The 27,863-nt window shown below is 37.6% G+C and overlaps 1 protein-coding gene and 1 pseudogene across 1 annotated transcript in view; one reads left to right on the forward strand and one right to left on the reverse strand.

The window, feature by feature from the left end:
* Positions 1-421: 421 nt before the first annotated feature.
* The window catches only part of LOC129038980 (pantetheinase), a 33,320-nt gene continuing 5,878 nt past the window's right edge, over positions 422-27,863 (reverse strand). Inside the window, exons 3-7 of the mRNA XM_054492554.2 lie at positions 13,666-13,858; positions 12,699-12,990; positions 11,903-12,264; positions 4,035-4,205; positions 422-2,900 (exon numbers count right to left, since the gene is read on the reverse strand). Of these exons, the coding sequence (XP_054348529.2) occupies positions 2,718-2,900; positions 4,035-4,205; positions 11,903-12,264; positions 12,699-12,990; positions 13,666-13,858 (1,201 nt within the window). The 3' untranslated portion in view covers positions 422-2,717. The remainder of the gene's footprint in view (positions 2,901-4,034; positions 4,206-11,902; positions 12,265-12,698; positions 12,991-13,665; positions 13,859-27,863) is intronic.
* On the forward strand, positions 18,461-19,347 carry LOC129038982 (cyclin-G1-like; annotated as a pseudogene).

Below are 27,863 nucleotides of genomic sequence, written 5' to 3' on the forward strand. Positions count from 1 at the left end.
TAAGCTTCTGAAAAATGAATGCAAAAGTCCCATGGGCCGGGCATGGTGGCTCACGCCTTTAATCCCAGCACTTTGGGAGTCCTAGACGGGTGGATCTCCTGAGCTCAGGTTTCGAGACCAGCCTGACCAAAATGGAGAAACCCCATCTCTACTAAAAATACAAAATTAGGCAGGCATGGTGGCACATGCCTGTAATCCCAGCTACATAGGAGGCTCTGGCAGGAGAATCACTTTAACCCAGGAGACGGAGATTGCAGTGAGCTGAGATCACGCCATTGCATTCCAGCCTGGGCAACAAGAGCAAAACTCCATCTCAAAAAACAAAACAAAAAAACTCTGTTGTGTATATTAAAAGGAGATGGTTTTGCCACAAACTGTAGTTAAGGCAAACAGTTAACTTAAATTTACTATGGACCAAAAGTAGAGATTATTAGATTATTTAATTTAATTATACAATGTATAGAAAGTTTTTTAGTGTAGTGCTTTTCGGACGTAACTATTGGGAGTGTATTTTGAAATACATATCACATATAGCAAAAAGAAAAGGAAAACAATCCTATATTTTAAATTACATTGCAATATATACATATATAAATATAAATACATATATTCACTGTGATAGCATCCAAAATGGCCCCCATGAAGCCCCACCTCCTGATATTCAACTCTGTTTGATTCTCTCCATGTTGTGCCATTGTTGGTCCATGTGACCAACATCATGTGGAAGAAGAGATGTCACTTCTGTGATTAGGTTTTCAAAGACTGTGGCTTACATCCAAGTTCCCTCGCTCTTTCTCTCATGTGCTTTCTCTTCAGTATCATTGCTCTAGGAGAATCCAGATGACATTTTATGAAAGTTTTTCTAACATCCTACAGAATGGAAGCCTGGCAACCACCGTGAGTGAGCTGAGAAGCAGATTTTCTCCAGCCCCACCCGAGCCTTGAGATGATGGCAGCCCTGGGGACAAGTTAACTACAACTTTCCAAAGGATCTGATCCAGAACAACTCCACTAAGCTAGTCCTGGATCCTGACCCTCAGAAACGCTATAAGATAATAAATGTTTGTTGTTTTAAGATATTAGTTTGGGGGAAATTCATTACACCACAAGGGAGACCTACTGTAGTTGTCAATGTTGAGCAGAAAAGAAACATTTAGGATTTTTTTGAAGTTTTTAATAATTCAAGCCTATCACCAACACATCAATATGTTTTCTGTTTTACATTGAAATTATATGAGAGTATGGAGACTTGCTCTGAGGATTCCCATTTCTAAATATATTACGGGCTTTCTTATTTTCTATTAGGTCTTGAAAAAAAGCAAATGTCAGTTAATGTCACCCAAAAGCACAAGGGATTTTACTCAAATATTTCTTGGATGATATAGTACTTTTTAGGAAAAACATCTGCCACAAAAATGTTTGTCTCAAAATGATGTTTTGCTGGCATAGATCACTACTGCAAGTGCCTTGCTCTCTCCTGTGCAGAAGGGCATGCTTTGCACAGTGCATGGGTGTTATTGGTGCTATGTAATTGTCCATCATCACAGCACTATGATATTAGTGCTCAGAGTCTATCAGTCAGTTGGGAGTTGTTTTGGCTTAAATGATGTTCTTTGTTTCACTGAGTTGTGTAATGTCAAGAGATTCTGCTATTACTAAAATAGAACACATAATGCTAGATTAAATACCTAATTTCTTAAAATGGGACTCTCTGGTTTTCTAATTCCAGAGGAATTCAATGATCTAACAGTTTCACTATCAATCCATCAGCAATCCTTCTCTAAGAGTGTCTATTGGAGTCTTGGGGACCCAGACCAGCTGAATATTCTTACCAGGTAAGCCTTTTGTTGAAGCTTCAGATTACAGTAGAAAACAGTAGTGGTGGGGAGAGGAACAGGAATGGGTCTTTGATTCATTTGCCAGGGCTGCCTAACAAAGTACCATGGACTGGGTGACTTAAACAATAGAAATTTATTTCTCACAGTTTTGGAGGCTGGAAGTCCAAGATCAAGGTGTTGGCAGGGTTGGTTTCTTCTGAGGCCCTCTCTTCTTAGCCTGTAAAGAGTTGTCCTTCCTCTGTGTCTCCATATGGTCTCCCTTTGTGCCTGTTGTGCCCTACTTGCCTCTTCTTTTATGATCATCAGTCATATTGAATTAGGGTCCATCCTAATGACCTTATTTTACCTCTTTAAAGACCCTGTCTCCAAATACAATCACATTCTGAAGTACTTCAACATGTAAATTTTGGGGAGACATTAACAACCCACAAGAGAATCAAAATGTATTGTTTAGGTAAAAAACTAAAAGAGCAAACAAATAAAATCATAGGAAATTTTCAGCAGAGCTGAATAAGTGATATGTAATATAATAAAAGTGGGAACAAGAGCAGCCTTCTTGTAAGTAAATTTTATGATAGTTCTTATATGTTTTTTACCCATAGTTTTTATTTCTTCTGCGTAAAAGATTTGTGATACTTATTTGATATAATTAGCTCACTTCCAAGAAAGACCAATGTTCAAATATAGTTTTTTTAATAAAATCTACATTAACAGATAATTTATTAAGCTTATATTATCTGGTGTGTGTGTGTTTGTCTAAATAAAGAGAAACTAGTAATTCACTTATACTAGAGGATAATATTAACCCAGACCAATCTTTCTTTTCTCATCCATCATTTTTTAAATTATCCCAAATAAAAAAGAGAAAATGTCAATATTCTACCAACTTAATGAGCATACAATAGGTGCTATAACTATTAGTATTATTATTATTGCTTGTGCTGTGAGGCCTGATGAAGCATTTGATGCCCAGTCCTTCTCATACAACCTCCCAAACAGAGTTACTGTTAAGACAGGTCCAGATGTTGGCTTCAGACTAAACAAGCGTCCATCAGTTGACACCTGATTAAAACAAAAAAGTAGGCAAAGGCTACCTTCAAGTTTCACAATCCCAGAACTCACTTTTAAAATTTACTATAACAGAATGAAGAAACAAAAATACTGGCCAAATTCTATTCTATCAGAAAAATTTGAAATGTTGCCGAGGACAAGAAAAATTGGAGCTATGAAACTGGCACCGATTCATTTATTAGTGAGATGCCCATAATCAATATCTTCTAATTTACTTACCTGTGGAAGCGCCGTAAGGGTTAATAAACACAAACGAGTGGATTTGGCAGTATACAGAAGAGAAACCTAGTCCTCTCAGACAAGATAGACTCCCCACAATGGCCTGAAGCAATTGACTAAGAGGGGTTTGAACTGAGCATCTGTCATCTCCTGTCTCTTGCTCACTACAACCTCCTCACCATTCCACTGTCCTCCCTTACCCCAGCAGTGGTTTCTACCAGGAACGGGGAGTGAGAGGAGAACTTGCAGGAAGTCAGCGAAAGAATGTGGCTGGGCAGAGCACGTGTGAAGCAAGGGATTATTTCTGGACTTTAAAACGTTTTTGCTTCTTTGCCAACATCAGCCACTGTCGAATTCTCTCTTCTTCAACTTTTCCTTGTCTCTTTTCCTTCTAGCGTCACACAGAGCCTTGGCTCACTCGACGAGAGGGACTCCTTTCAACTTCCCTAAGCCATCACTCCCTAGTGATCCTAAGGGGCTCCAATGGGACTGGTTCTGAAACTACTCTTGTTGAATCTTCTTTCTACTTGGAAGACTTTAAACTCCCTATAATCCCCAAAATAAGATATATATTTTTTTATTCTCAAGGACACAGTAATTATAACCTGCACATTGTGCACATGTACCCTAAAGCTTAAAGTATAATAATAATAAAATAAAAAAAGTCTTTCACAGAAGTTTTAATTTTAATAAAGTTCAAATTATAAATTAAAAAATAAATAAATAAATAAAAGAATTTCCAGACAAGAAATGCAGCCTGCTCAATGTCCTTCATGATCCTCAAGGATAATCTTACCCTTTCCAAATGGAAATTTTTATGATATTTGTAAGCACTTGAGCAGGTTTTTATATCAAAAAGTGCTTCCTCTTACATGAAACTAATTGGCAATATTCGAAGATTCTTACCTGAAATTCTCCAGGTGCAAGCTGATTTTCACTCAGCAACACCTCAGGAAAGACATACTGGGTTCTGAAAGTGCCACTGAGGGAGAACATTTCAAACCTGGTAGAAGCTGTTTCAACTGAGTCACCGCAAGTGTCTAAATTAGTCGTTTTACACTTCAACAGGGTACAAATCTAGGGAAGTCATGAAAACCAATAAGTCATAAGAAAGTCATGTGGGATATGTTAATTTGCTTGATTTAATCATTTCATGGTGTATACACATATCAAAACATCACATCATCCACTGTAAAGATATATAATTTTCATTTGTTAATGACAATAAAGCTAGGGTAAATTTTAAAGATAAAAATAGAATAAAATAAATAAATAAAATGCTAGATGCTCTTAAAAAAAAAACATGAGAAAGTCAACTGAAATACTCTCTTGATCTAGAAAAATGCCTGTGCTACTTTATTTGGTAAAATAATGTTACTTCTTCATTAGAGTCATCCAGTTTATTGCTGAATAATTAATACAACTAATAATAAAAATAAAGGATTTTAAGCCCCAGTGCCTCCTGCAATTCACTGCCAAAAAGATTAGCTATGTAAAAGCAATCAGATCCTTGGCCTATAGCCATGAACAGCTATATCTTCATTGTTCTCAAGTTACTAATGATTTTAATTATCAGGAATTTAAAATGTGTTTAAAGGTTTAATTTAGGCACCTGTGTAAATCATATCTTATTGCCTGTTTCACACAATAAAAGAGCTTCAGAGTTGTAATGAGCCCTAGAGTTGACCTAGAGGCAACCACTATAATCTGGAAAACTCATATCCTCTATAATGTGCAAGAACTGAAACACTTCTCCATTAAGTTTTTCTTCCACTATAGTACGTAGCTATTTGAATATAAAATCTAAATATGTGAGTCATCTCACCATGCAGATGAAAAGTTTCCAAAACGAGATTCATATTCATTTAATGCCATCTGTACAGCATATTCCAAGTCACCTTCGTCTCTTGCTTGACTAAAGAAGTAGCCGCTAACTGGTCTTATTGTTTCCACTTTGCAGGTGGAAAGTAATCACTTCAGTGCAAGTGTATTAAGATGGGATAGAAGTAACTTTCAGGTAAAGGTAGAATGAACACATGCTTCAATTTTATTTCCTACAATCCTTCAAAAGAACACTAATTTTTTAACCCACAAAGGTAGGAAAATAGGAGGATAGACCACAGCACAGTTTTAAAAACTAGGATGTTGATACAAAAAGTAGTAATTTATTTAGCAGACCCAAGAAACCCAGGTCCTAAACTAGCAGTAGAAAGAGCCAAGAATCAACCCTATCTACACTGCAAAGCACTCAAATTAATCACTGGGACTGCTCTGTACCTAGAGCTAGGAGTAAAGTTGTGACAGTCGAAGGAAAATAAATGAGCAGAAAGTTGTGAAGGATGCCTTGGATACTAAGTCCTCCAAAAAACCAGGTAACTGATCCTCCCCTACTCCAGTAAATAACTGAGAATGTTTCCAGAGAGGGTAAAATGGATGGTCTTTAGGTGAAAGTTTAAGAGACATAGTTGAAGGGGATTACCTGAATAAATAATACTGAAGGTTGAAAACGTTCCCCCTCCACCCCCACCCACACCTTGCAAGACCATTTTCCACACTTGGATCCCTAATGCTGTCAGCAAGGATTTATCTTTCAGGAATAGGGTTGCCAGGTAAAACACAGGGCAAAAATCCCAGTTAAATTTGAAGTTCAGGTATGCAACAAATAATTTTTTAGTATAAGTATGTCTTAAATATTGAATGGGACATACTTACACTTTTTAAAAAAAATGTTTATCTGGGCTGGGAGCTGTGGCTCCCGCCTGTAATCCCAGCACTTTGGGAGGCCGAGGCAGGTGGATCGCTTGAGGTCAGGAGTTTGAGACCAGCCTGGCCAACATGGTGAAATCCCATGTGTACCAAAAACATAAAAAATTAGCTTGGAATGGTGGCATGAACCTGTAATCCCAGCTACTTGAGAGGCTGAGGCAGGAGAATTGCTTGAACCCGGGAGGCAGAGGTTGCAGCGAGCAGAGATCGTGCCACTGCACTCCAGCCTTGGTAACAGAGAGAGACTTTCTCAAAAAAAAACAAAGTTTATCTGAACTTCAAATTTACCTGGAGATCCTGTATTTTTATTTCCTAAATTAGGCAACTGATTCAAGAAGGAAATTAGAAGAATCTTGAAACCTGGGAGACCTGACCATCCCAAGAGGAAGTCTCTAAAGACACTTACCTCAGATTTCCCCCCAGCAAAAGGTCCAGCTAGATAATTCTATCATGAAGCTCAAAATTGGCAAGTGTTACTCATATGCTCCGAATTTTCAATGAGTTTTTGGTAATCCTCAAGAGTTACCAGATATGTGAGAAAAACTTACTGCATGAAAAAGCAAATAAAAAAGCAGATAAAAGCAACTTAAAAGAAGCAGTGGGGAGGAGCTTCAATAAAAAATTTCCGAAATAGCCTCAGAGAGAGAAGAAAAAATAATACATGCACAAAACAACAACAAGTGTTGAAGGAAAAGTAAAACTCCGAAGACAAGAAAAAAGAGTTCTTGGAAATTAAGAACATGTTAACAAAAATAAAAGATTCAGTACAAGATTTGGAAGACCAAGAGGAGGAAATCTCTCAGAAAGTAGAGGAGAAAAATAAAGTAGTAAAAAATAGCAGAGAAAATGTCGGAAAATTAGAGCCCCAATCCAAGAGGCAAAAGATCCCAATAATAAGAGTTTCAGAAAAAGAGAAAAAGAAAATGGAAAGGAAGAAATTCTGCATGCACTCTGGGGAAGGTGTGGAATGAGGAATACACATACAAAGAATCAGGAATCAGAAGAACTTCAGAATTCTCAATAGCAATGTAAGATGGGAGGATATAATACATTCACAGTCCTGAAGAAAAGTCATAACCACCTTTGAATTCCATGCCCAGGGAGATACTTAACTAAATTTAAGAGGAAAGGCACTTTCAGACCGATAAGTCTCAAAAATCTTGCATCCTGATCACTCTCTTTCCGGAAACTGTTAACAACAAGAAAGAGGGCACAAGCCCAAAACAAGGAAGACGGGGAATGGAAAACAGGAAATCTACACAGGGAAGTGGTAAAGAAAAATCTTCACCATGAGGATAAAGGGAGATTCCAGGATGACTCCTATCGTGTACAAGGCATGGAGAGCAGCCAGTTCAGATTAGAGCAATGTGACCAGACAGCGTTGACTACAACAGAACAAAGGAGCAAATAAAGGTAGAAGGAGAAAAACAGAGAACCCAAAACAAGGAAATAGGTAAGAGAGCATTCCTAGGATGACAATAAAGGAAATCTCAATATAAAAACTGTGCAGAATGACTAGAGGGAAACCAGTGCAGAGAAAGGTTATTATTTTTAGCTCAAGCTAAACTTATGAAAATGATATTGTGGAAAAATTATTCTGAGATGCTGTTGGAAGATATGGGGTTTTAACAAAAAGTCAAAGAAAATTAAGTAAATGTAAAAAAATAAGGCAATTAATAACTTTAGGAAAAACAAAGAAAAAATATAAAAGCAAAACTCTGAGTGATGTTTGCAATGACGTATTGATATAAACAAAATTATGCATATTCGCTATAGAATGCTTGGAAAATCTGTGTGGCAAGATAGGGGTTTATTTCACTTTTACCTCTCTTTGTTTCTCTTCCCTTGGTTTGGAGGTAGCTTTTGGTGATAATCGAGATTTTTCAAGCATAATATATCATCACAGTTAGACTGTGAAAAATTATAAATATAATATTATACCAAAATATCTTCAATACCAAAATCCAAAATCCTCTGAAAATAAAGGATTTTTGTAACCCACTGGTACATTGACATTAAGACCTAACTTGAATTAACATAAGGCTATAACATTTCTATTCAAGCTATTTAAGGTGAATAATCCCACGTTTTCCAATAGATATATTACTATGTTTGATTCTGGGTATTTTCCCAGATTCTGCTGGTAATATCACGTAATATGTATTATTATCTTTAAATAGGAAGATTCCAAAACATATCTGGTACCAATCGTTTAGATGGAATATCACCGTCTAGCAAGATAAACAGAAAGCTTGGTTTTACTTGACAAAGCTAACCTACCTCACAAGACTAAGAAAGAACTTCCCACAACTCTGTTTAGGTAGAGCCAAGACTCTGGAGGAGGCAAAAAGGTAGGAAAAGATTGAGGAGGCAGGAAGGAAAAGGAGGGAAGAAGAGCTAAGAGATTACTCTCTTGTTTTGTGACCAACTTTTTTTAACTTAAAAATAATACATCACAATTTATATTTTAATTTTAAAAATTTATGTAGCAATATAATACCACATGTATGTCACATATATAAGGCTATATATGTTAATATACCATATAGTATATGGTAATAATTTTATGGCAATAAATGTTCTTCTACAATATAATTCATTTAATTTCCAGTTGTTGGACATTTTGTACCTGTGTTCATGATACTATTTTTCCCTCTTTCCTCCAGCACCTTGGAACACTGAGTAGGAGTAATGATTCCTTCTATGTTTTATTTTATTTTGAGACAGAGTCTCACTCTGTTGCCTAGGCTGGAGTACAGTGGCACAATTTCAGCTTACTGCAACCTCCGTCTCCCAGGATCAAGCAATTCTCCTGTCTCAGCCTCCCAAGTAGCTGGGATTGCAGGCACCTGCCACCATGCCTGACTAATTTTTGTATTTTTAGTAGAGACAGGGTTTCACCATGTTGGACAGGCTGGTCACAAACTCCTGATCTCAGGTGATCTGCCCGCCTTGACCTCCCAAAGTGCTGGGATTACAGGCCACTGCACTGGGCCTGATTCCTCTCATATTTTATGTATTTTTTCCTTTTGTAGCTCTTTCTCTTAGACCTACAAAGGCAATCAAGGCTCTCTCGTTTGTTGAGAAACATACACACACACACACACACATAAACACACACATTTCTCTTGACCATGAGTCTCTGTTAAGCCCTTGTCTTGTTTCTCTTCTTCTTGTCTCAGATAAGATTTCTTGGGGAAAAAAATGCATTCACTTCCCTTTGACTTTTCAACCCACTATAATCTGCCCATCATCCTATCATTATGAGCTCAGAAAATTCTGCCAAAATTGTACTCAAAAATGCCAATAATGGTCAAAGTATTGTGTTAATACACCTCATGATTTCTTTCTTCCAAGAGTCTCTACTTCCTTGGCATCTACCAGATGTTCTCTTTTTAAATTTTCCTTTATTTCTCAATTGTATTTGCAGGTTTCTTGTCCTCTGTCATTTCCTGCCCCAAATACTGAAGCTCCCAAAGGTTCTACTTTGTCAATAGTTCTTTACTGTCAGTACAGTCTCCTTTGTCGTGTCATTCACTCTTGTTCGCTTAATCGCCCCTTGTATCTTGCTGATTTTTGAAACAATGTTTCTAATTCTAGTATCTCCCTTAAGCATCAGACCAAAGTAGTCAACAGACAACTGGCTGGGTCCAGCTGAATGTCTCACAACTGCTTCAAAATGAGCACATCTATAACTGAACTCAGCCTCTACCCACTGTCAGCCAGTCTGCTCCTCTCTTGCCTCCTGATCTGTCAGAGGCATCTCACCCACCCAGCCATTCTTGCCAGAAACCTGCCACATTCTGGACTCTTCATTCCGTTTTTCTATTCCACATCAAATTAGCCACTGAGTTCCATTTTCTAAATATTTCTAGACTCCATGCCTTGCTTTTATTCAGACAAACACAATCTTGGTCCAGACCCTTAATAAGACTATTTTAATAATCTAGTCTTTTGGGTCTTTGCTCCATCATCTACAGAGTAGTAAAAATGATATACTCAAAGGTAGATCTGACCACATCATTCCCTCACTGGATCACTTTCACCAGCTGACCATCACCCGCAGAATAAAGGCTGAATCTTAAGTGTGCTAGGTAAGATCCTGCAGGACAGGATGTTGCTTCCAGGCTTATTTCCCACCAACCCCAGCTTCGCAAGCTATGCCTTAGTTGCCTTAGTAGCACTGACCTGCTTGCTGTTCCCTGCAGACCCTGCTCCCGCCTGCATCCAGACCCTTGTTCATGCTCTTCACACCACAAAGAATCCTCTCCTACTCTTTTTCACCTGGATAATAGCATCAGCTCCAGAAACTTCCCTGCATTCCCAAATTAATCTAAGTGGAGCTCTTTAGTACTCCTGCAGCAAAATGTGCATTCTACAGGCTATCACATGCCAACCTATGCTGAAATTATCTGTTCAAATGTCTTTCTCCATTACTAAAGACTGAATTCTTCAAGAGGAGGATCTATGCTTATTTATCTTCATATCATTAACACTAAACAAATACCTGGCATATAGTAGGTCTTCATTTGCTAAAATGAAAAAGTATTGTTAGAGTAGTTATCATAGAGCAAACAAAATACTGTGCAGTTGGCAGAATTTCAGCACTCAAGGGGTTCTCAGTGTCAAATAAGTAAGTGAATACTATGACATAATATGTCTTTGATAAAGCTAAGCATAGGGTGTCCTGGGAGCACATAAAGGATGTACTTAACTCAGCTGGGGAGGTAGGAGTAGCTCTGTGAGAAATATCCAGGAACCCTCCTTGGTGACGATAACATCGGAAAAGTGCTATGAAAGATTAGTAGGTGCGGCTCGCCATGGATAAAGGACCAAACAATCTGTGCAAACACCTTGAGGTTCTGCATATGCTAGCAAATAGGAGATGGGAAAATATCTCAATATTGCAGAAGCCCAGGATATATGTAAATAGAAGTGAGATTAGAGGATAGAGAATAGGAAGGGACCACACATCTAGACTTTGTGTGTCTTTCATGTTAAGAAATTTGATTTGTCAATTAGAAGTCAGTGAAGAATTTTAAGCCAGACACTATTATAATCAAAAACAGCTTTTTGTGATTTCTGTAACTACAATGTGGAGAACTGACTGGATGGAGCTGAGATTGTCAGATTGTCAATAGGAAGCCCTGTTAAGTGAGACAAGATGGGGGCCAGACCAAGGAAGAGAAGAGCAGAATGAGAGGACCATGGAGGCCACTTGCGAGCAGTGAGAGATTGGATCTTTGCAGCAATAAACCATTCCATTGAACTATCTTGGTGGTCAACTCCATTCATATCCAGGATATACTTGTGAACATATAGGGAAAATGGCTTAATTTGTTCAGGCAGGAAATAAAATGGGTTTTCAATGAACCCCTGTTATAATTATCTGTAATTTGAATATTTGTTTTTAATACGGCTACTGCAAGTAAATGTTCTGCCTTTTCCCAATCAGCTTAAAATTGAACTGACATCTAAGATTTCAAGATTTAGCAAATAGGCCAGGCACGGTGGCTCATGCCTATAATCTCAACACTTTGGGAGGCTGAGGTGGGTGGATCACCTGAGATCGGGGAGTTCGAGACCACCCTGGCCAATACGGTGAAACCCTGTCTCTACTAAAATACAAAAAAAAAAAAAAAAAATTGCCAGGCGTGGTGGCACTCGCCTGTAGTCCCAGCTACTTGGGAGGCTGAGGTGTGAGAATTGCTTGGCCGAGGAGGCAGAGCTTGCAGCGAGCTGGTGCACCACTGCACTCCAGCATGGGCTACAGAGTGAGACTCTGTCTCAAAAAAAAAAAAAAAAGATTTAGCAAATAAATTTAGCCTGTATTTATAGGCTTCCCAGCTAAAGTTGAATTTCAAATAAACAACAAAATTTTTAGCATACATAAATCCCCAAAAGTGTGATATGCTTATACTAAAAAATCATTCATTATTTATCTAAACTGTATATTTAACTGAGTGTCTTTATTTTATCCAGTAACTCTTCTGACATCAAAATATTACCTGTAGATAATAGCGCCCTTCCGCAGTGTGCAGTCCGTCAAATGCCCCTAGGGCGTACAGCTCATCTGGTATGTTCTCAGACATTTTGTAGCTTAGATGACAGCAGAGATCTTTCTGACAAACTGTATAATTTCCTGCAACTCCTGTGAGCTTCACAAAAGTGAATTCATCGAAAAAAACAGTGCCTTTAAATTCCTGGTTTCCTGATGAGAGTGATTCTATACTGCTGGCATAGGAAGTCCAGTTCACCACTGCAGAATGGGATGGGTGGGAATCCAGTTGCGAGAGGAGGAGTCTTCCCTCTTCTGTCTTCATATCATAATGAAATGCTCTTGAAGAATTGGGTGCATAGATGCCACTTCCTGGAAGTAATAAGTTGAAAACATCATTTGAAATTGGAAAGTAAAAAGGGATTTCATAATTGTTATTACTATTTTAACCTCATATTCACATTTTACTCTAAGTTATATGTTTTCTTAATTTCAGTAAAACATGCTGATAAAGACAGAGAAGTGAGAGGAAATCAATTAAAGTATGAAACCGAGAAGCCAAGAAGGGAGAGTTGTATGTAAGAAGTCATATATTTTGAAAAAAAAATCAAGTTAAATAAAACCAAATAAATCTACAAAACAATTTAGACTGAGATTGATTCTATAGCATATTAACAGCTAGATGTTCAAAAATTAAGAGCTGAAAAACATTGTATTAAGGAGTATGCGTTAGCTAGAAAAACATGGTTTTTTTTCTTTTCTTTTCTGATTACATCAGCCTGCATATCTTTAAGATCATACATTACCTGTCATTTTCTTTGAGGGGTAATGTATGTTGGATGCAAGGAAATTGACCCTCATGCCCATAGCCCAAGCTGAGTGGAATTCAACAGCTGACAAATGTGGCAAAACATTCATCCAAGCTGTTGGGAATACTATGGTGTCCACGTGGAAATCTTTCACCAAGGTAACAGCAGGATCATGGAAGAGTATATCAAAGCATGTGAAAATGCCAAAACTTCCAAAGGTGGTATTGAAAGTCACAATCTCAGGCTCCTTGGGTACATTGAATTGATCTTCACTCATGAAAAGGTTTTGCTGCAATAAACAGAAGATAAAGAGAAAAAAATTGTTTTAGGAAGTTGATTTGGACACCACAGTGTGGGAAAAAGTACAAGCTCACATCCTAGTGCCAGTTTCATCTATGATCAGTGTTTTCATGAGAAATGAGTTTGCTTTAGAGAATCAGAGGACATTCCAGCTAAATTGGGCCTTTAGTTCAGTCTCCACATTACAGATATGTACATGGGTATCTTTATCTATAAAGACCCTTTGGAATCTTATAAGACATGAGTAAAATAGATTACTTCTATTTGCCAAGTATACTTAACTGTTTTCCTTGGCAAGGAACTTTGTTTGCTCCATTCTCCTCAAGACAGACTCTTTGTGGTAAGCAGTTTTTCATTCTAGCCTTGACCCATTGCCAGGGTATGTCTTTAAAAGGACAAAGTCCAAAAGGCAACATTATGCAACATAATGCACTTAGCACTTTCTGACTGCCACACACTCCTAAAAACATACTCCTGTGTTATATGTACACGGAACCACTTACGCCTCTTTATAGGAGCTTTCCACACTTTATCATTACTTTCTATGCTTTGCCTCTACTCTATTTCTAAAGTATGCTTATCGTTATCAATAACATATTTTTCTCCTTGCCCACTTTATTTCATTAGGCATTTATTAATTGGATTATTTGCAAATTAATTTTACCTTATGGTAGCGTGCCACCAGTTTTCCTTGAGAATCAAATACCACATCAGTGTTGTATTGGTAACGGCCATCAGGGGGACACTGAGGATCACCGGTATTGCATGGCTTCTTGTCCCCAATATTTGCCACAACATAGATAGAGTTGTTCTTGGCCAGGCAGCTGAGTCTTTCTTGTACTGGGGTCTGGCCAAATCTGATATATATTTATTGGAGGAAAAAAACTTTGTAAATCAATCTTAACTTTCAACAAAATCCTGAATGATAGTTGCCTAAACCTATTATTTGATATATGCAAAAATAAATTCTAAATAACGCTAATTAGAAGAGAAGGATTAAGACAAGAAAGGAGTTCAGAGGAAGCCCATGCTTGAGTAAAGTTGGTTGTAGGAACCTACTGTAGGATAAGATTCCAGACCACGTATTTTTTCTTCATAGCATTTATCGTAATCTATAGTCATATTTTCACTTATGTGTTTGTCTTATAATGTCTGCAGCATCCTGTGGATATCATAGGTCAATGACTTACATGTCCTGTTAACTAAACTTATGTCTAACAGAAGAGAGGCATTAAAAAATATTTTGGGGTGGGTGTGGTTGCTCATGCTTGTAATTCCAGCACTTTGGGAGTCCAAGGAGGAAGGATTGCTTGAGCCCAGGAGTTTGAGACCAGCCTGGGCAACAAAGCAAAACCGTCTGTCTACAAAAAAATGAAAAAAAAAAAAAAAATAGCCGGGCATAGTGGTGTGTGCCTGTAGTCTCAGATATTTGGGAGACTGAGGTGGGAGGATTGCTTGAACTTGGGAGTTTGAGGCTACAGTGAGTTCCACTGCATTCCAACCTGGGCAACAGAGCAAAACCCTGTCTCAAAAAACAAATTTTGGGGGGCCAGGTGCGGTAGCTCACGCCTGTAATCCCAACATTTTGGGAGGCCAAGGTGGGTGGATCACCTGAGGTCAAGAGTTCAAGACCAGCCAGACCACCGTGAAGAAACCCCGTCTCTACTAAAAATACAAAATTAGCTGGGCCTGGTGGCACGCGCCTATAATCCCAGCTACTTGAGAGGCTGAGGCAGGAGAATCACTTGATTTTGGGAGGCAGAGGTTGTGATGAGCTGAGATCATGCCATTGCACTCCATCCTAGGCAAGAAGAGCGAGATCCCATCTCAAAAAAAATTTTTTTTGAAAGAGTTAACAAAAATTTAGAGGTAGGGGGATGCTGGGAAGATAGCAGAGCAGGGAATTTTTCTCCCCACCTAGATAACAATTGCACTGTTGGAATTTGTCTAATATTACTATTTTGGGGCTCTACTGCTTGCAACTTCCAGAGGAATGCTTGGAAGGTAAGTTACAGTTAATTTCAGTCCATTTTAGCTCTTAGCTCAATAGTGGTTACCAATTCCTCATCCCCTGTCCCTGTGACAGGCTGCCATGTCTGTGTTCCTAAAGCAGCTTGCAGTCAGCTTATGGGAGCAGGGTGGATAATAATGACCTTGTCTTTCAAATATACGAGATCTGTGTTCTGATCACTAATTGCTGCTTCTGATCATGGAGGTACAAACACAAAGGCAAGCAGCTATTGTTGTGTATACACACACACACACCATTTTTGCAGGCCCTTTCTCTGGCTGAAGTGGCTTCCAGGAGATTTAAAGAGCCAGTGTCTTATTTATTTATTTATTTTCTCTTTTTTTCATTTGGGTAGTGAGACATTTAAGGAATAAGCAATTAAATATACAGGGAAATTTAGAAAGTCGCCATACATGCCCAGGGAAAGGCACAGACTCATAAAAGGTCTAAGAAGACCTTAAATTTACATCTCAAACTGATCCACAACACAAACATCCTACAACAACAACAACAAAACAAACAAACAAATATAGCAAACCCAGAGAATCTGATTCCCAGAGTAACCATGCGATAAGATTCAAATGTCTAGTTATCAACCAAAAAAAATCATAAATCATACAAAGAAACAGGAAAGTATGACTCACTCAAAAGAAAGGAAAAATAAACCAACTAAAATCATCCCTGAAAAGGACCACACGACAGACCTACTAAACACAGACTTTAAAACAATGGTTTTACAGAAGCTTAAGAAAATAAAGGAAGATGTGGAGAAAATCAAAAAACAAAACAAAGTAGAAATATCAATAAAAAGATAGAAACCCTAAAAAAAATCTGGAGCTGAAAATTACAATAACTGAAATGAATATTTTACAGGAGGATTCAAAGACCAATTCAGGCATGTAGAAAAAAGAAACAGTGAACTGGAAGACAGGACCATTGAAATTATTGAGTCTGCAGAACAACAACAAAAAATACTAAAGAAAATTGAACAGAGCCTTAGGAACACCATCAAGTGTCCAACACATGCATTGTGGGAGTCTCAGAAGGAGAAGAGAAATTATTTGAAGAAATAATGGCTGAAAACTTCCCAGACTTGAAGAAAGATATGAATATAAAGATCCAAGAAGCTCAACAAACTCCAAGAGAATGAATTCAAAGAGACTCACACTAAGACACACTATAATCAAATTGTAGAAAGCCAAAGACAAAATGAGAATCTTGAAAGCAGCAAGACAGAAGTGACTCATACATACAAGGGATCCCCAATAAGATTATCGGCAGATTTCTCATCAATAACTTTGGAGACCAGAAAGCATTGAGCTGATATATTTAAAGTGCTGAAAGAAAAAAAAAAATCTGACAACCAAGAATTCTATATCCATCAGAACTGCCCTTCAAAAGTGAGGGAGAAATGAAGACATTCTCAGATTTGAGAAGAAAGGAAAGAGAGAGGGGAGGGGACGGGAGAGAAGGGAAGGGGAGGAAAGGAGAGGAGAGGGCACAGTGGCTCACGCCTGTAATCCTAGCACTTTGCAAGACCAAGGCCAGTGGAACACCTGAGGTCAGGAGATTGAGACCATCCTGGCTAACACAGTGAAACCCCGTCTCCACTAAAAATACAAAAAATTAGGCGGGTTTGGTGGCAGGCGCCTGTAGTCCCAGCTACTCAGGAGGCTGAGGCAGGAGAATGGCATGAACTCGGGAGGCGGAGCTTGCAGTGAGCTGAGATTGCGTCCCTGCACTCCAGCCTGGGTGACAGAGAGAGACTCTGTCTCAAAAAAAATAAAAATAAAAAAAATTTAAAAAAAGAAAGAAAGAAGGGAGGCAGGGAGGAAGGAAGGAAGGAATGATGGATATTGAGCTTTGCACAAGAAGCTAAGATTTGTCCCAAATTTAGTAACAAAGAGATACTGTTAAAGCCTTTGAAGACAGAAGCAACCTGGTCAAAATTTTCTTCATAAAGATAAATAGAACACGGAGTACAGAATGTACTGGAACAATGAGAGACTAAATGCAGGGGACTCATTAGGAAGCTGTTGCCATAGTTCAAATAAGAGGTAACAAGGATTGGCTAGGGCAGTACCAGCTAGTATGAAACTATGGAAATCCTGGAGCATTTGTTAATGCCTGATTTTTTCATTCTTTTTCAAAGTTACCAATAATTGTCCCAGTAAAGCAATTAAAATACAATTTTGAAAATAATATTTAACATATTGCTATATTTATCCTCTATTGCACAACTCTGAAATGATAAATGGTTATTGAAGATTAGCTGAGAAGGCTGAGATAACTGTTGTATGAATAAAAATTTGGTGACATCAAATATTGGCTACTAGATCTACAAACAAATTTGTATAATTAATATAAGGAAAGCCATAGCAATCATCTATAAAATCCTTGAAAAAGATCAGAAAAGGATATAATAATACATATAGAAAATTATTATTTCAATGTGTTTATAACAAAGAACAACCATTTAATATTTTAACCCACCTTTGCTTCAATTAATATCTGAAAGGCATAGATATAAATTACAACACATTGAACCACTTGAAACATGTTTACCCCCAGTCTTTTTGGATCACCTAAAGTGGTGGAATAGGTAGGTTGGTGTTTTGGATTTCTGAAACAGTTCTGATGACAAACATATTTTCCTGCTGTCTCTATTAGTCTTCATGTATTCTAATATATTTCAATTCAAGCTACATTTCTGAGGATGTTTGGCATATACATAACATGCTCCAAAATTAGACCACATGTCCTGATTTAGGGTTTAAAAATTCAGTTTGCTTATGTGTGCCTGAAATCTGCCTGTTGCTTCATCCATGATATTTGCTGAGTCCTTAATCCATGCAGAGTTTTGTCCAGGACACAGAAGGAGGAGGTGAAAGAGAATAATTGAAATGCATTTTGTAAGGCTGCTTTCAAAGTATTCAATCTCTAGGTATAACAAAAATCATCAATTATCGAAAAGATATTTACTAATCTAAAATCAGCACATGTTAAATATTCAACAAATATTCATTAGGTTTTGACACAACACAAAGCACTGTATTAGACATGTGGGCAACTGGGGGAAGAATATTCCAGGCAGAGCTGTCCAAGCACACAATGTGAGAGACACAGAAATGTCAGATGTGGTTGCTATGCTTATAAAGCATTAGGCTTACAGAAGAAACAATGTGTGCACACAAAACTCTGAAATAACAGTATGAAATAATATGCAATCAAATATCAAAACGCCTTTTCAGCCCTTCAGCTCCAAGCTGACCCTGAGGAGGGCAATATGATCTTGGTGGCTCTGCAGAGACATCCACCCAGGAAGGCTCCCCCTCCCTGGGCCTCTCTCTTTGCTTTGTTTCCTAGGCCTCTGAGATTGGATTTTGTGGGGTTAGGTGAGCGCAGGCCCAAGAAGGGTGGTTACCACTGAGGCTCAATCACTATCAAGATGATAGAGGTACTGACACCTGACTCTCAGAAACTGCTACACCAGCTGAACGCCTTGTTGGAACAGAAGTCTAGATATCAGTTAAAGATCTGTGGTTTGAGACTAATTGAGTTTGCACATGATAGACAATAGCCTCAGAATGACTGCAAGGCTACAGGACTTTGAAGTACAAGATGTTAGTCTAATTCAGTTCTTTGGCTTTAACATAAAGGCATTTTCTCTGTAAATTTACTGGACAGATTCCTGTGTTAAATGAAGGTGCAGCCCAAGCACCTTGGATGTGTTGGACTGAGCTGCTTCTATTTGGCTGTAAAATCAATAGAAGAGGAAAGGGATGTCCCATTGGCAACTGATGTGTTCCAAATAAGTGAATATAGGTTCACGGTTTCAGACTTGATGAGAATGGAAAAGATTGTATTGGAGAAGGTGTAATGTAAAGTGAAAACTACTACTGCCTTTCAATTTCTACAACTCCACTATTCACTCATTAAAGAGAACTTGCCATTTGAAAGGAGAAGTGACCTCAATTTTGACTGGAAGCCCAATTTAAGGCATGTCAAGATCAAATGCTCTAAACTTTAGAGTCTAAATCAAAGCCTTCTGTGTTGATATTGTCTATAATCATATTGGAGATCCAAAAACAGAAGTGTATACAGTTAATAAAATGAGTAGAATGTCTTCAGAAACATTCCAAGATAAATGGTAGAGATGTGACCTTCTGGAAAGAGCATGTATCCAAGTGTTTAACTGAATACTCATCAAACAAATGTTCCAAATCAAACATTCAGAAGTTGAAATGGATTGTTTCTGGGCATACTGCATTGCAACTGAAGCATAGTTACTGCAGAAAAATTCACCATCCAAAAATTCCTGAAATGGTTCCCTAATTGGTAAATTTGGTTCATTGTTATTCTCCATATAGAGAAAATTTTCCAATGCTATAATTTTCTTTTACAATTAAAATATTAATTATCTTCAAAATAAACAAACTGAAGTTGGACTCAGAAAGGGGAAAATGACTTCACTGATCTTTCAGTTAATATTTGAAGGCATTTACTATACAGAAACTATAACACCTCAATAGTAAGGAATTATCCATCTCTGATATGTAAGTTAGCCATTTCATGATCTTTTCAGCTTTGAAAACAGCATATTTCTTAATAGCATGAATTTTGAAAGTAGCACTAAAATTGTGTTTTTATTACACATCTTGCTGTGTGTAGACCCATGCTCAGGCTCATTTTAAGTTACATAAGCCTGAGTAAGACAACAGAGACAAAAAGTTTAAACCATATGTGAACAAATTTGAAACTATTCATATGTAAGCAAAATCAATAAGAATTTGGATATTGTACCTAAAGAAAAAGTGGGATATGGCAGATGGTCTCCACTTTGGGTTTCTGAAAACTGTCAGGGTGTTTTGACACTGTAGTTACATAACCTTGCTACAGCAGTTAGATGACTGTAAAGTAATTATATGCTTGGTCACTGCATATATGATATATACTTGTCATCTAAATTTTATTTAAAAAAAAAATTTGCAGAGGCATTGTCTGACCCAACCCTCTAGAGCTCTGCCCCTCAGATGCTGTAAGGTGAAAGAGAGGGCCTTGACAAGGATGGGACAATGGCAGCAGGCTGGCCATATGCACAGCCACCACTACCCCTGGCCTGTGGCCACTCCTGGGACAGGAACTGCTGGGCCACCCACTGACACCCATCTTGGCTATCCCCACTGCTTCCCAAACTCTGTTCCAGTCTGGGGCTGAGCCTGAGTGGGATGGGAAGAAGTCAAGACCCCAAGCAGAACACCAGAGGCTGGACACCAAGCAGAGCACCCTAGGGATGAAACTCTGCAGAGGGTGGCGATGAGAAGGATAGAATGGACATGCTATGAGCTCGCTCACACATCTCCATTTAAATTTCTTAACTCACAGTAATGATTTATCTTTTTCTACTCAAAACTAAATGTTGACATTCATATGATTATGAATCTTAGATAGAAACACTTCACATTTAACAGTAATATTTAAGCAGACTTCAAATAAGTGTGGGGTTTTTTTTTGTTTGTTTCTTTAAATAAGGTTATAGTAGCAACAAAAAACTTCTCTGAAGACTTTCTCCATAGCCCTGCTCCACAGATTCCATAATAGTATTATGGATTTAAGCTATGAAGCCTCAAAACATCACAACTACATTAAGGCGATGTTCTCAAATTTAAGGAAACTGCCTAATTAATATTATGCTATGGTGGAACTATGTGTTGATTTAAGTTCATCTGTGAAACATTCAAATCAAAGCTAAAACTATAAATAGGAAATGCTGATGACAAGTCTGGAAAGGTACACTGTGACTCTTCATTTCTAACATTGATCTAACTTTCTATATTGGATCAATATATTGTGTTTAGGTGGTATTAAAAATGATAACCTACTTAATTTAAATGTTAAATTTTAAACTATGAGGTCTACATCAAAACCAACATTTGACTAATGAACTCTTCAGGCATAATAAAGGTTAATATTCTAGGCAGTATAAATAGTTTCTTCGCACCCACAAGGCAAGTAATATATAATTCAGACATGTGCACTTTATTATACAGAAGGAATATACCTCAACATAATAAAGGCTATAGATGGCATATATGTCAGCACCCACACCTAACATCCTATGGAATGGTGAAAAGCTGAAAGCCTTTGTTCTAAGAACTGCAACAAGACAAGGAAGCCCACCTTCACCACTTCTATTAAACACCATACTGGAAGTCCTAGCCAGAGCAATCAGGCAAGAGGAAGAAATAAAAGATGAGGAGGAAGCAGAGGAAGATGGCCAAATAGAACCTTCCAGCGATTGTCTTCCTGCAGGATCACCAAAGTGAACAACCATCCACCCAAGAATGTACCTTCATAAGAACCAAAAATCAGAAGAGTAATCACAGTACCTTGTTTTAAAATCATATCAAGGAAAGAGGCACTGAAGGGGGTAGGAAAGAAAGTCTTTAATTGCCAACACCACTCTCCCCCATCCTCCAGGTTTTACCACATGGTGTGGAGAGAAAATTTGTGCCCTTGGGGGAAGGAAAGTACACTGATTGTGGGACTTTACATTGGAAGTCAGCATTGCCATGTAACAACAGAAAGCAACATGGCACAGAATTCAGCCAGTGCCCACAGAGGACACATTTAGAACAGCTCTTGTCAGAGAGGAATTGTCCTACCCAGCAGTCAGAACCTGAGTTCCACCAAGCATCTCCAATGTGGGATAAAATTCTTTGGGGTTCTAAATAAACTTGAAAGGCAGTCTAGGCCAGGGGTTCCCAATCCCTATGCCATGACTGTGGCCTGTTAGGAATTGGGCTGCACAGCAGTACCAGTCCATGGCCTGTTAGAAAGTGGCTGCACAGTACGAGATGAGTGGCATTACTGCCTGAGCTCTGCCTCCTGTCAGATCAGTTGCAGCATTAGATTCTCATAGGAATGGAAGCCTGTTGTGAACCGTGCATCTGAGGAATCTAGGTTGCATGCTCCTTATGCGAATTTAACTAATGCCTGACGATCTGAGGTGGAACAGTTTTATCCAGAAAGCATCCTCTACCCTGTCCATTAAAAAATTGTCTTCCACAAAACCAGTCCCTGGTGCCAAAAAAGTTGGGGACAGCTGATTTAGGCCACAAGGACTACAATTCCTAGGCAAGTCCTAGTGCTGTACTGAGCTCAGAACCAGTAGCCTTGGAGTGCACGTAACCTAGTGAGGCAGCAGCTGGAGTAGTCAAAGGAGTGGTTGCATCACCCTTCCTCCAACTCCAGGCAGCACAGCTCACAGCTTTGAGAGAGACTCCGTCCCTCTGCCTTAAGAAAGGAGACAGGAGCATAAAGAGGACTTTGTCTTGCAATTTGGATAACAGCTCAACCACAGTAAAATAAAGCACCAAGCAGAGTACTGAATCCCCCAACCCAGGCCCTAGCTCCCTGATGATATTTCTAGACACGCACTGGGCTATAAGAGAACTTACTGCCTTGAATGGAAGGACCCAGTCCTGGCAAGAATCATCACCTGCTAACTAAAGAGCCCTTGGGCTTTGAATAAACATCAGTGATAGCCAGGCAGTACTCACCACGAGGCTTGGGTGGGACCCAGTACCATGCTGGTTTCAGGTGTGACCCAGCACATTCCCAGCTGTGGTGGCCATGGGGAAAGACTCATGCTTCAGGAAAGGAGAGGCAAGAGTAAAAGGACTTTGTCTTACAAATTGGCTACCAACTTAGCCACAGTAACATAAAGCACCAAGCAGACTCCTAAAGTCCTCAATTCCAGGACTTAGCTCCTGGATGGCATTTCTAGACCCACCCTGAGCCAGAAAAGAACCCACTTCCCTCTCCTATAAGAAATGCTAAAGAAATTTCTTCAATCTGAAAGAAAAAGACATCAATAACCAATAAGAAAGCATCTTAAGTTACAAAACTCACTAGTAAGTACACAGACAAACATGGAGCATTATAACTCTGTAACTGTGGTGTAAACTTCTCATATCTTGAGTAGAAAAACTAAAAGATGAACCAATCAAAAATAATAGCTATAAAAGCTTTTTAAGACATAGACAGTATAAGATATAAATAGAAACTATTAAAAATTAAAAGTATGGGGGATGAAGTTAAAGTATGAAGCTTTTATTAGCTTTCTCTTTGCTTGTTAGTTTATACAATCAACGTTAAGTTGTCATCAGTTTAAAATAATGAATTATAAGTTGTTATTTACAAGCTGCATGATAACATCAAATCAAAAAACCTACAACAGATACACAAAAAATGAAAAGCAAAAATTAAAACATACCATCAGAGAAAAACACCTTCACGAAAAGGAAGACAGGAAGAAAGGAAGACAACACCACAAAATAAAAAACAAAATGGCAGGAGTATGTCCTTACTTAACAATAAAACATTGAATGTAAATGGTCTAAACTCTCCAATCAAAAGACATAGAGTGGCTAAATGTATAAAAAAGAAAAAAAATCAAAGGCAATGGTCTGTTGTGTACAAGAAACACACTTCACTTATAAAGACACACATAGACTGAAAATAAAGGGATAGCAAAGATTTCCATGCAAATGGAAAACAAAAGGAGCAGGGGTAGCTATATTTTTATCAGACAGAATAGATTTCAGGACAAAAACCATAAAAAGAGACAAAGAAATTAATTATATAATGATAAAGAGGTCAATTCTGTCAGAGGATATAACAATTGTAAATATATATGCACCTAACACTTGAGCACACAGATATATAATGGACATATTATTAGAGCTAAAGAGAGAGATAGATCCCAATGCAATAATAGCTGGAGATTTCAAAATCCTACTTTCAGCATTGGACAGATCATCCAGAAGGAAAAAAAATAAAGAAACATTGGATTAATCTGCATTACAGACCAAGTGGACTTAATAGATAGTTACAGAAAATTTCATCCAGTGGCTACAGGATAAACATTCTTCTCCCCAGCACATGGATCATTCTCAAGGAGAGACCATATGTTAGGTCACAAAACAAATCTTAAAGCATTAAAAAAAATTGAGATCATATCAGGTATCTTCTCTGACCACAATGGAATAATACTAGAAATCAATAGCAAAGGGAATTACGAAAACTATACAAACATACAGAAATTAAACAATGTGCTCCTGAATTACCAGTGGGTTAATGAAGAAATTAAGAAGAAAGTTAAAAATTTTATTGAAACAAATGAAAATGGATATGCAACATAACAAAACTTATGGGACACAGCAAAATCAGTCTAAGAGGAAAGTTTATAGCTATAAGTGCCTACACTAACAAAGAAGAAAACCTTCAAATAAACAGCCTAATGATATATTTTTAAAAACTAGAAAAGGAAGAACAAACCAAACCTGAAATTAGTAGAAGAAAAATAATAAACATCTGAACAGAAATAAATGAAATTGAAATAAAAAACATACAAAAAAATAACAAAACAAAAAGTTGCTTTTTGAAAAGATAAAAAAATTGACTTTTAGTGAGACTAAGAAAAAAAGATAGAAGAAAAATAAACTCAGAGATGAAAAATGAGACATTATAACCAATACTGCAGAAATTCAAAAGCTCATTAGAGATTACTATGAGCAACTATATACCGATAAATTGGAAAACCTAGAAGACATGAATAAATTCCTACACACATGCAGCCTACCAAGATTGAACCACAAAGAAATCCAAAACCTCAACAGACAAATAACAAATAATAAGATTGAAGCTGTAATAAAAGATCTCCCAGCAAAGAAAAGCCCAGGACTTAAAGGCTTCAGTGCTGAATTTTACCAAACAATTAAAGAAGAACTAATATGAATCCTATTCAAACTAGTCCAAAAAATAGAGAAGGGAATGCTTCCAAACTCATTCAATGAGGCTAGTATTACCCTGATACCAAAACCAGGCAAAGACACATGAAAAAGAAAACTACAGCCCAACATCCCTGATGAACATTGATGCAAAAAAACTTCAACAAAATACTAGCAAACCAAATGCAACAACACATTAAAAAATTATTCATCATGACCAAGTTGGATTTATCCCAAGGGTGCAAGGATGGTTCAACATGCACAAATCAATTGATGTGGCACATCATATCAACAGAATGAAGAACAAAAACCATATGGTCATTTCAATTGACACTGAAAAAACATTTGGTAAAATTCAACATTCCTTCATAATAAAAACCCTCAATAACTGGGTATAGAAGGAACATACCTCAACACAATAATAGCCATTTATGACAGACCCATGGCTGGTATCATACTGAATGAGGAAAAACTGAAAGCTTTTCTCAAAGATCTAGAAAAGACAAGGATGTCCATTTTCACCACTATTATTCAACATAGTAGTGAGGTCCTCACTAAAGTAATCAGACAAGAGAAAGAAATAAAATGCATCCAAATTGGAAAGGAGGAAAATTATTTTTGTTTGCAGATGCTATTATCTTATACTTGGAAAACCCTAAAGACTCCACCAAAAAACTAATAGAACTGATAAACAAATTCAGTAAAGTTGCAGGATAAAAAATCAACATAAAAAATCAGTAGCATTTCTGTGTCAACAGCAAGCAATCTGAAAAAGAAATCAAGAAAGGAATAGCATTTGTTATAGCTATAAATAAAATACAATACCTAGGAATTAATTTATGCAAAGAAGAGAAAGCTCTCCACAATGAAGTCTGTAAAACATTGATGTAAGATATTGAAGAGGACACAAAACATGGAAAGATATACCATGTTCATAGATTGGAAGAATCAATATTGTTAAAATGCCCATACTGTCCAAAGCATTCTATAGATTCAATGCAATCTCCATCAAAGTACCAATGTCATTCTTCACAGATATAGAAAAAAATTCTAAAATTTATGTGGAATCACAGAAGATCCAGAAACCCTCTTGAGTAAAAAGAAAAAAAACTGGACAAATCACATCACCTGACTTTAAATTATACTACAGAGCTCTAGTAACCAAAACTGCATGGTACTGGCATAAAAACAGACACATAGACCAAAGAAACAGAATAGAGAACCCAGAAATAAACCCAAACATCTACAGTGAACTCATCTTCAACAAAGATGCCAAGAGCATATATGGGGGAAAGGACAGTTTTTTCAATAAATGGTGCTGGGAAAACCGGATACCCATATGCAGAAGAATGAAAGTAGACCCCTATCTCTCACCATATACAAAAATCAAATAAAAATGAATTATATACTTAAATATTTGACCTCAAACTATGAAACTACTAAAAGAAAACTTTGGGGAAACTCTCCAGGACATTGGTCTGGACAAAGATTTCTTGAGTAATACCCCACAGGCACAGGCAACCAAAGCAAAAATGGACAAATGGAATCACATGAAGGTAAAAAGCTTCTGCACAGCAGGGGAAACTATCAAGAAAGTAAAGAGACAACCACAGATTGGGATAAAATATTTGCAAACTATCCATCTGATAAGGGATTCATAACCAGAATATGTAAGAAGTCCAAACAACTCTATGGGAAAAAATCTAAAAATCCAATCCAAAAATGGGCAAAAGATTTGAATAGACATTTCTCAAAAGAAGTTATACAAATGGCAAGCAGGCATGTGAAAAGGTGCTCAACATCACTGATCATCAGAAAAATGCAAATCAACCAGGCGCAGTGGCTTACACCTGTAATCCCAGCACTTCTGGAGGCTGAGGCAAGAGGATCACCTGAGGTCAGGAGTTCGAGACCAGCTGGACAACATGGTGGAACCCCGTCTCTACTAAAAATACAAAAATTCGCTGGGTATAGTGGCGGGCACCTGTAATCCCAGCTATTCGTGAGGCTGAGGCAGGAGAATCGCTTGAACCCAGGAGGTGGAGGTTGCAGTGAGCCAAGATCGCACCATTGCACTTCAGCCTGGGCGACAAGAGTGAGGCTCTGTCTCAAAAAAAAAAAAAGAAAAGAAGCAAATCAAATCAAAACTACAATTATATCAACTCACACCTGTTAAAATGACTTATAACAAATGCTGGTGAGGATGTGGAGAAAAGGGAACCCTTGTACACTGTTAGTGGGAAGGTACATTAGTACAGTCACTGTGGAGAACAGTTTGAAGGTTTCTCAAAAAACTAAAAATAGAGCCACCATACGATCCAGCAATCCCACTGCTGGGTATATACTCCTTAAAAAGAAAATCAGTATATAGAAAAGATATCTGCACTTTCATGTTTATTGCAACTCTGTTCACAATAACCAAAACTTGGAAACAACCGTGTGGTACATGTACACAATAAAGTACTATTCAGCCACAAAAAAGAATGAGATCCAGTCATTTGCAACAATATGAATGGAATTGGAGATCATTAGGTTATGTGAAATAACGTAAGTTAGGCACAGAAAGACAAACATCACAAGTTCTCACTTATTTGTGGGATCTAAAAATCAAAACAATTGAACCCATGGAGATAGAGATAGAGAATAGAAAGATGGTTACCAGAGGCTGGGAAGAGTAGTTAGGGGAGGGGTGGGGAGAAAGTAAGGAGATTAATGGGTACAAAAAAATAGTTATAATGAATGAATAAGGTCTAGTATTCGATAGCACAACAGGGTGACTATAATCAATAATAATTGTACATTTTAAGATATCTAAAAGAGTATAATTGAATGGTTTGTAATACAAAGGATAAATGCTTGAGGGGATGGAAACCCCATTCTTCATGATGCGATTATTACCATTGCATGCTTGTGCACAAACATCAAAACATCTCATGTACCCTGTAAATATATACATCTACTATGTACCCATGAAAGTTAAAAATAAAATAATTAACAAAAAAAGTTGAATAAGTAAATTCATCTTTAAGTTAGGTTATTAGACATAGTTTGTCTCTG

The sequence above is a fragment of the Pongo pygmaeus genome, chromosome 5, assembly GCF_028885625.2.
Source record: "Pongo pygmaeus isolate AG05252 chromosome 5, NHGRI_mPonPyg2-v2.0_pri, whole genome shotgun sequence".
Lineage (NCBI taxonomy): Eukaryota > Metazoa > Chordata > Mammalia > Primates > Hominidae > Pongo > Pongo pygmaeus.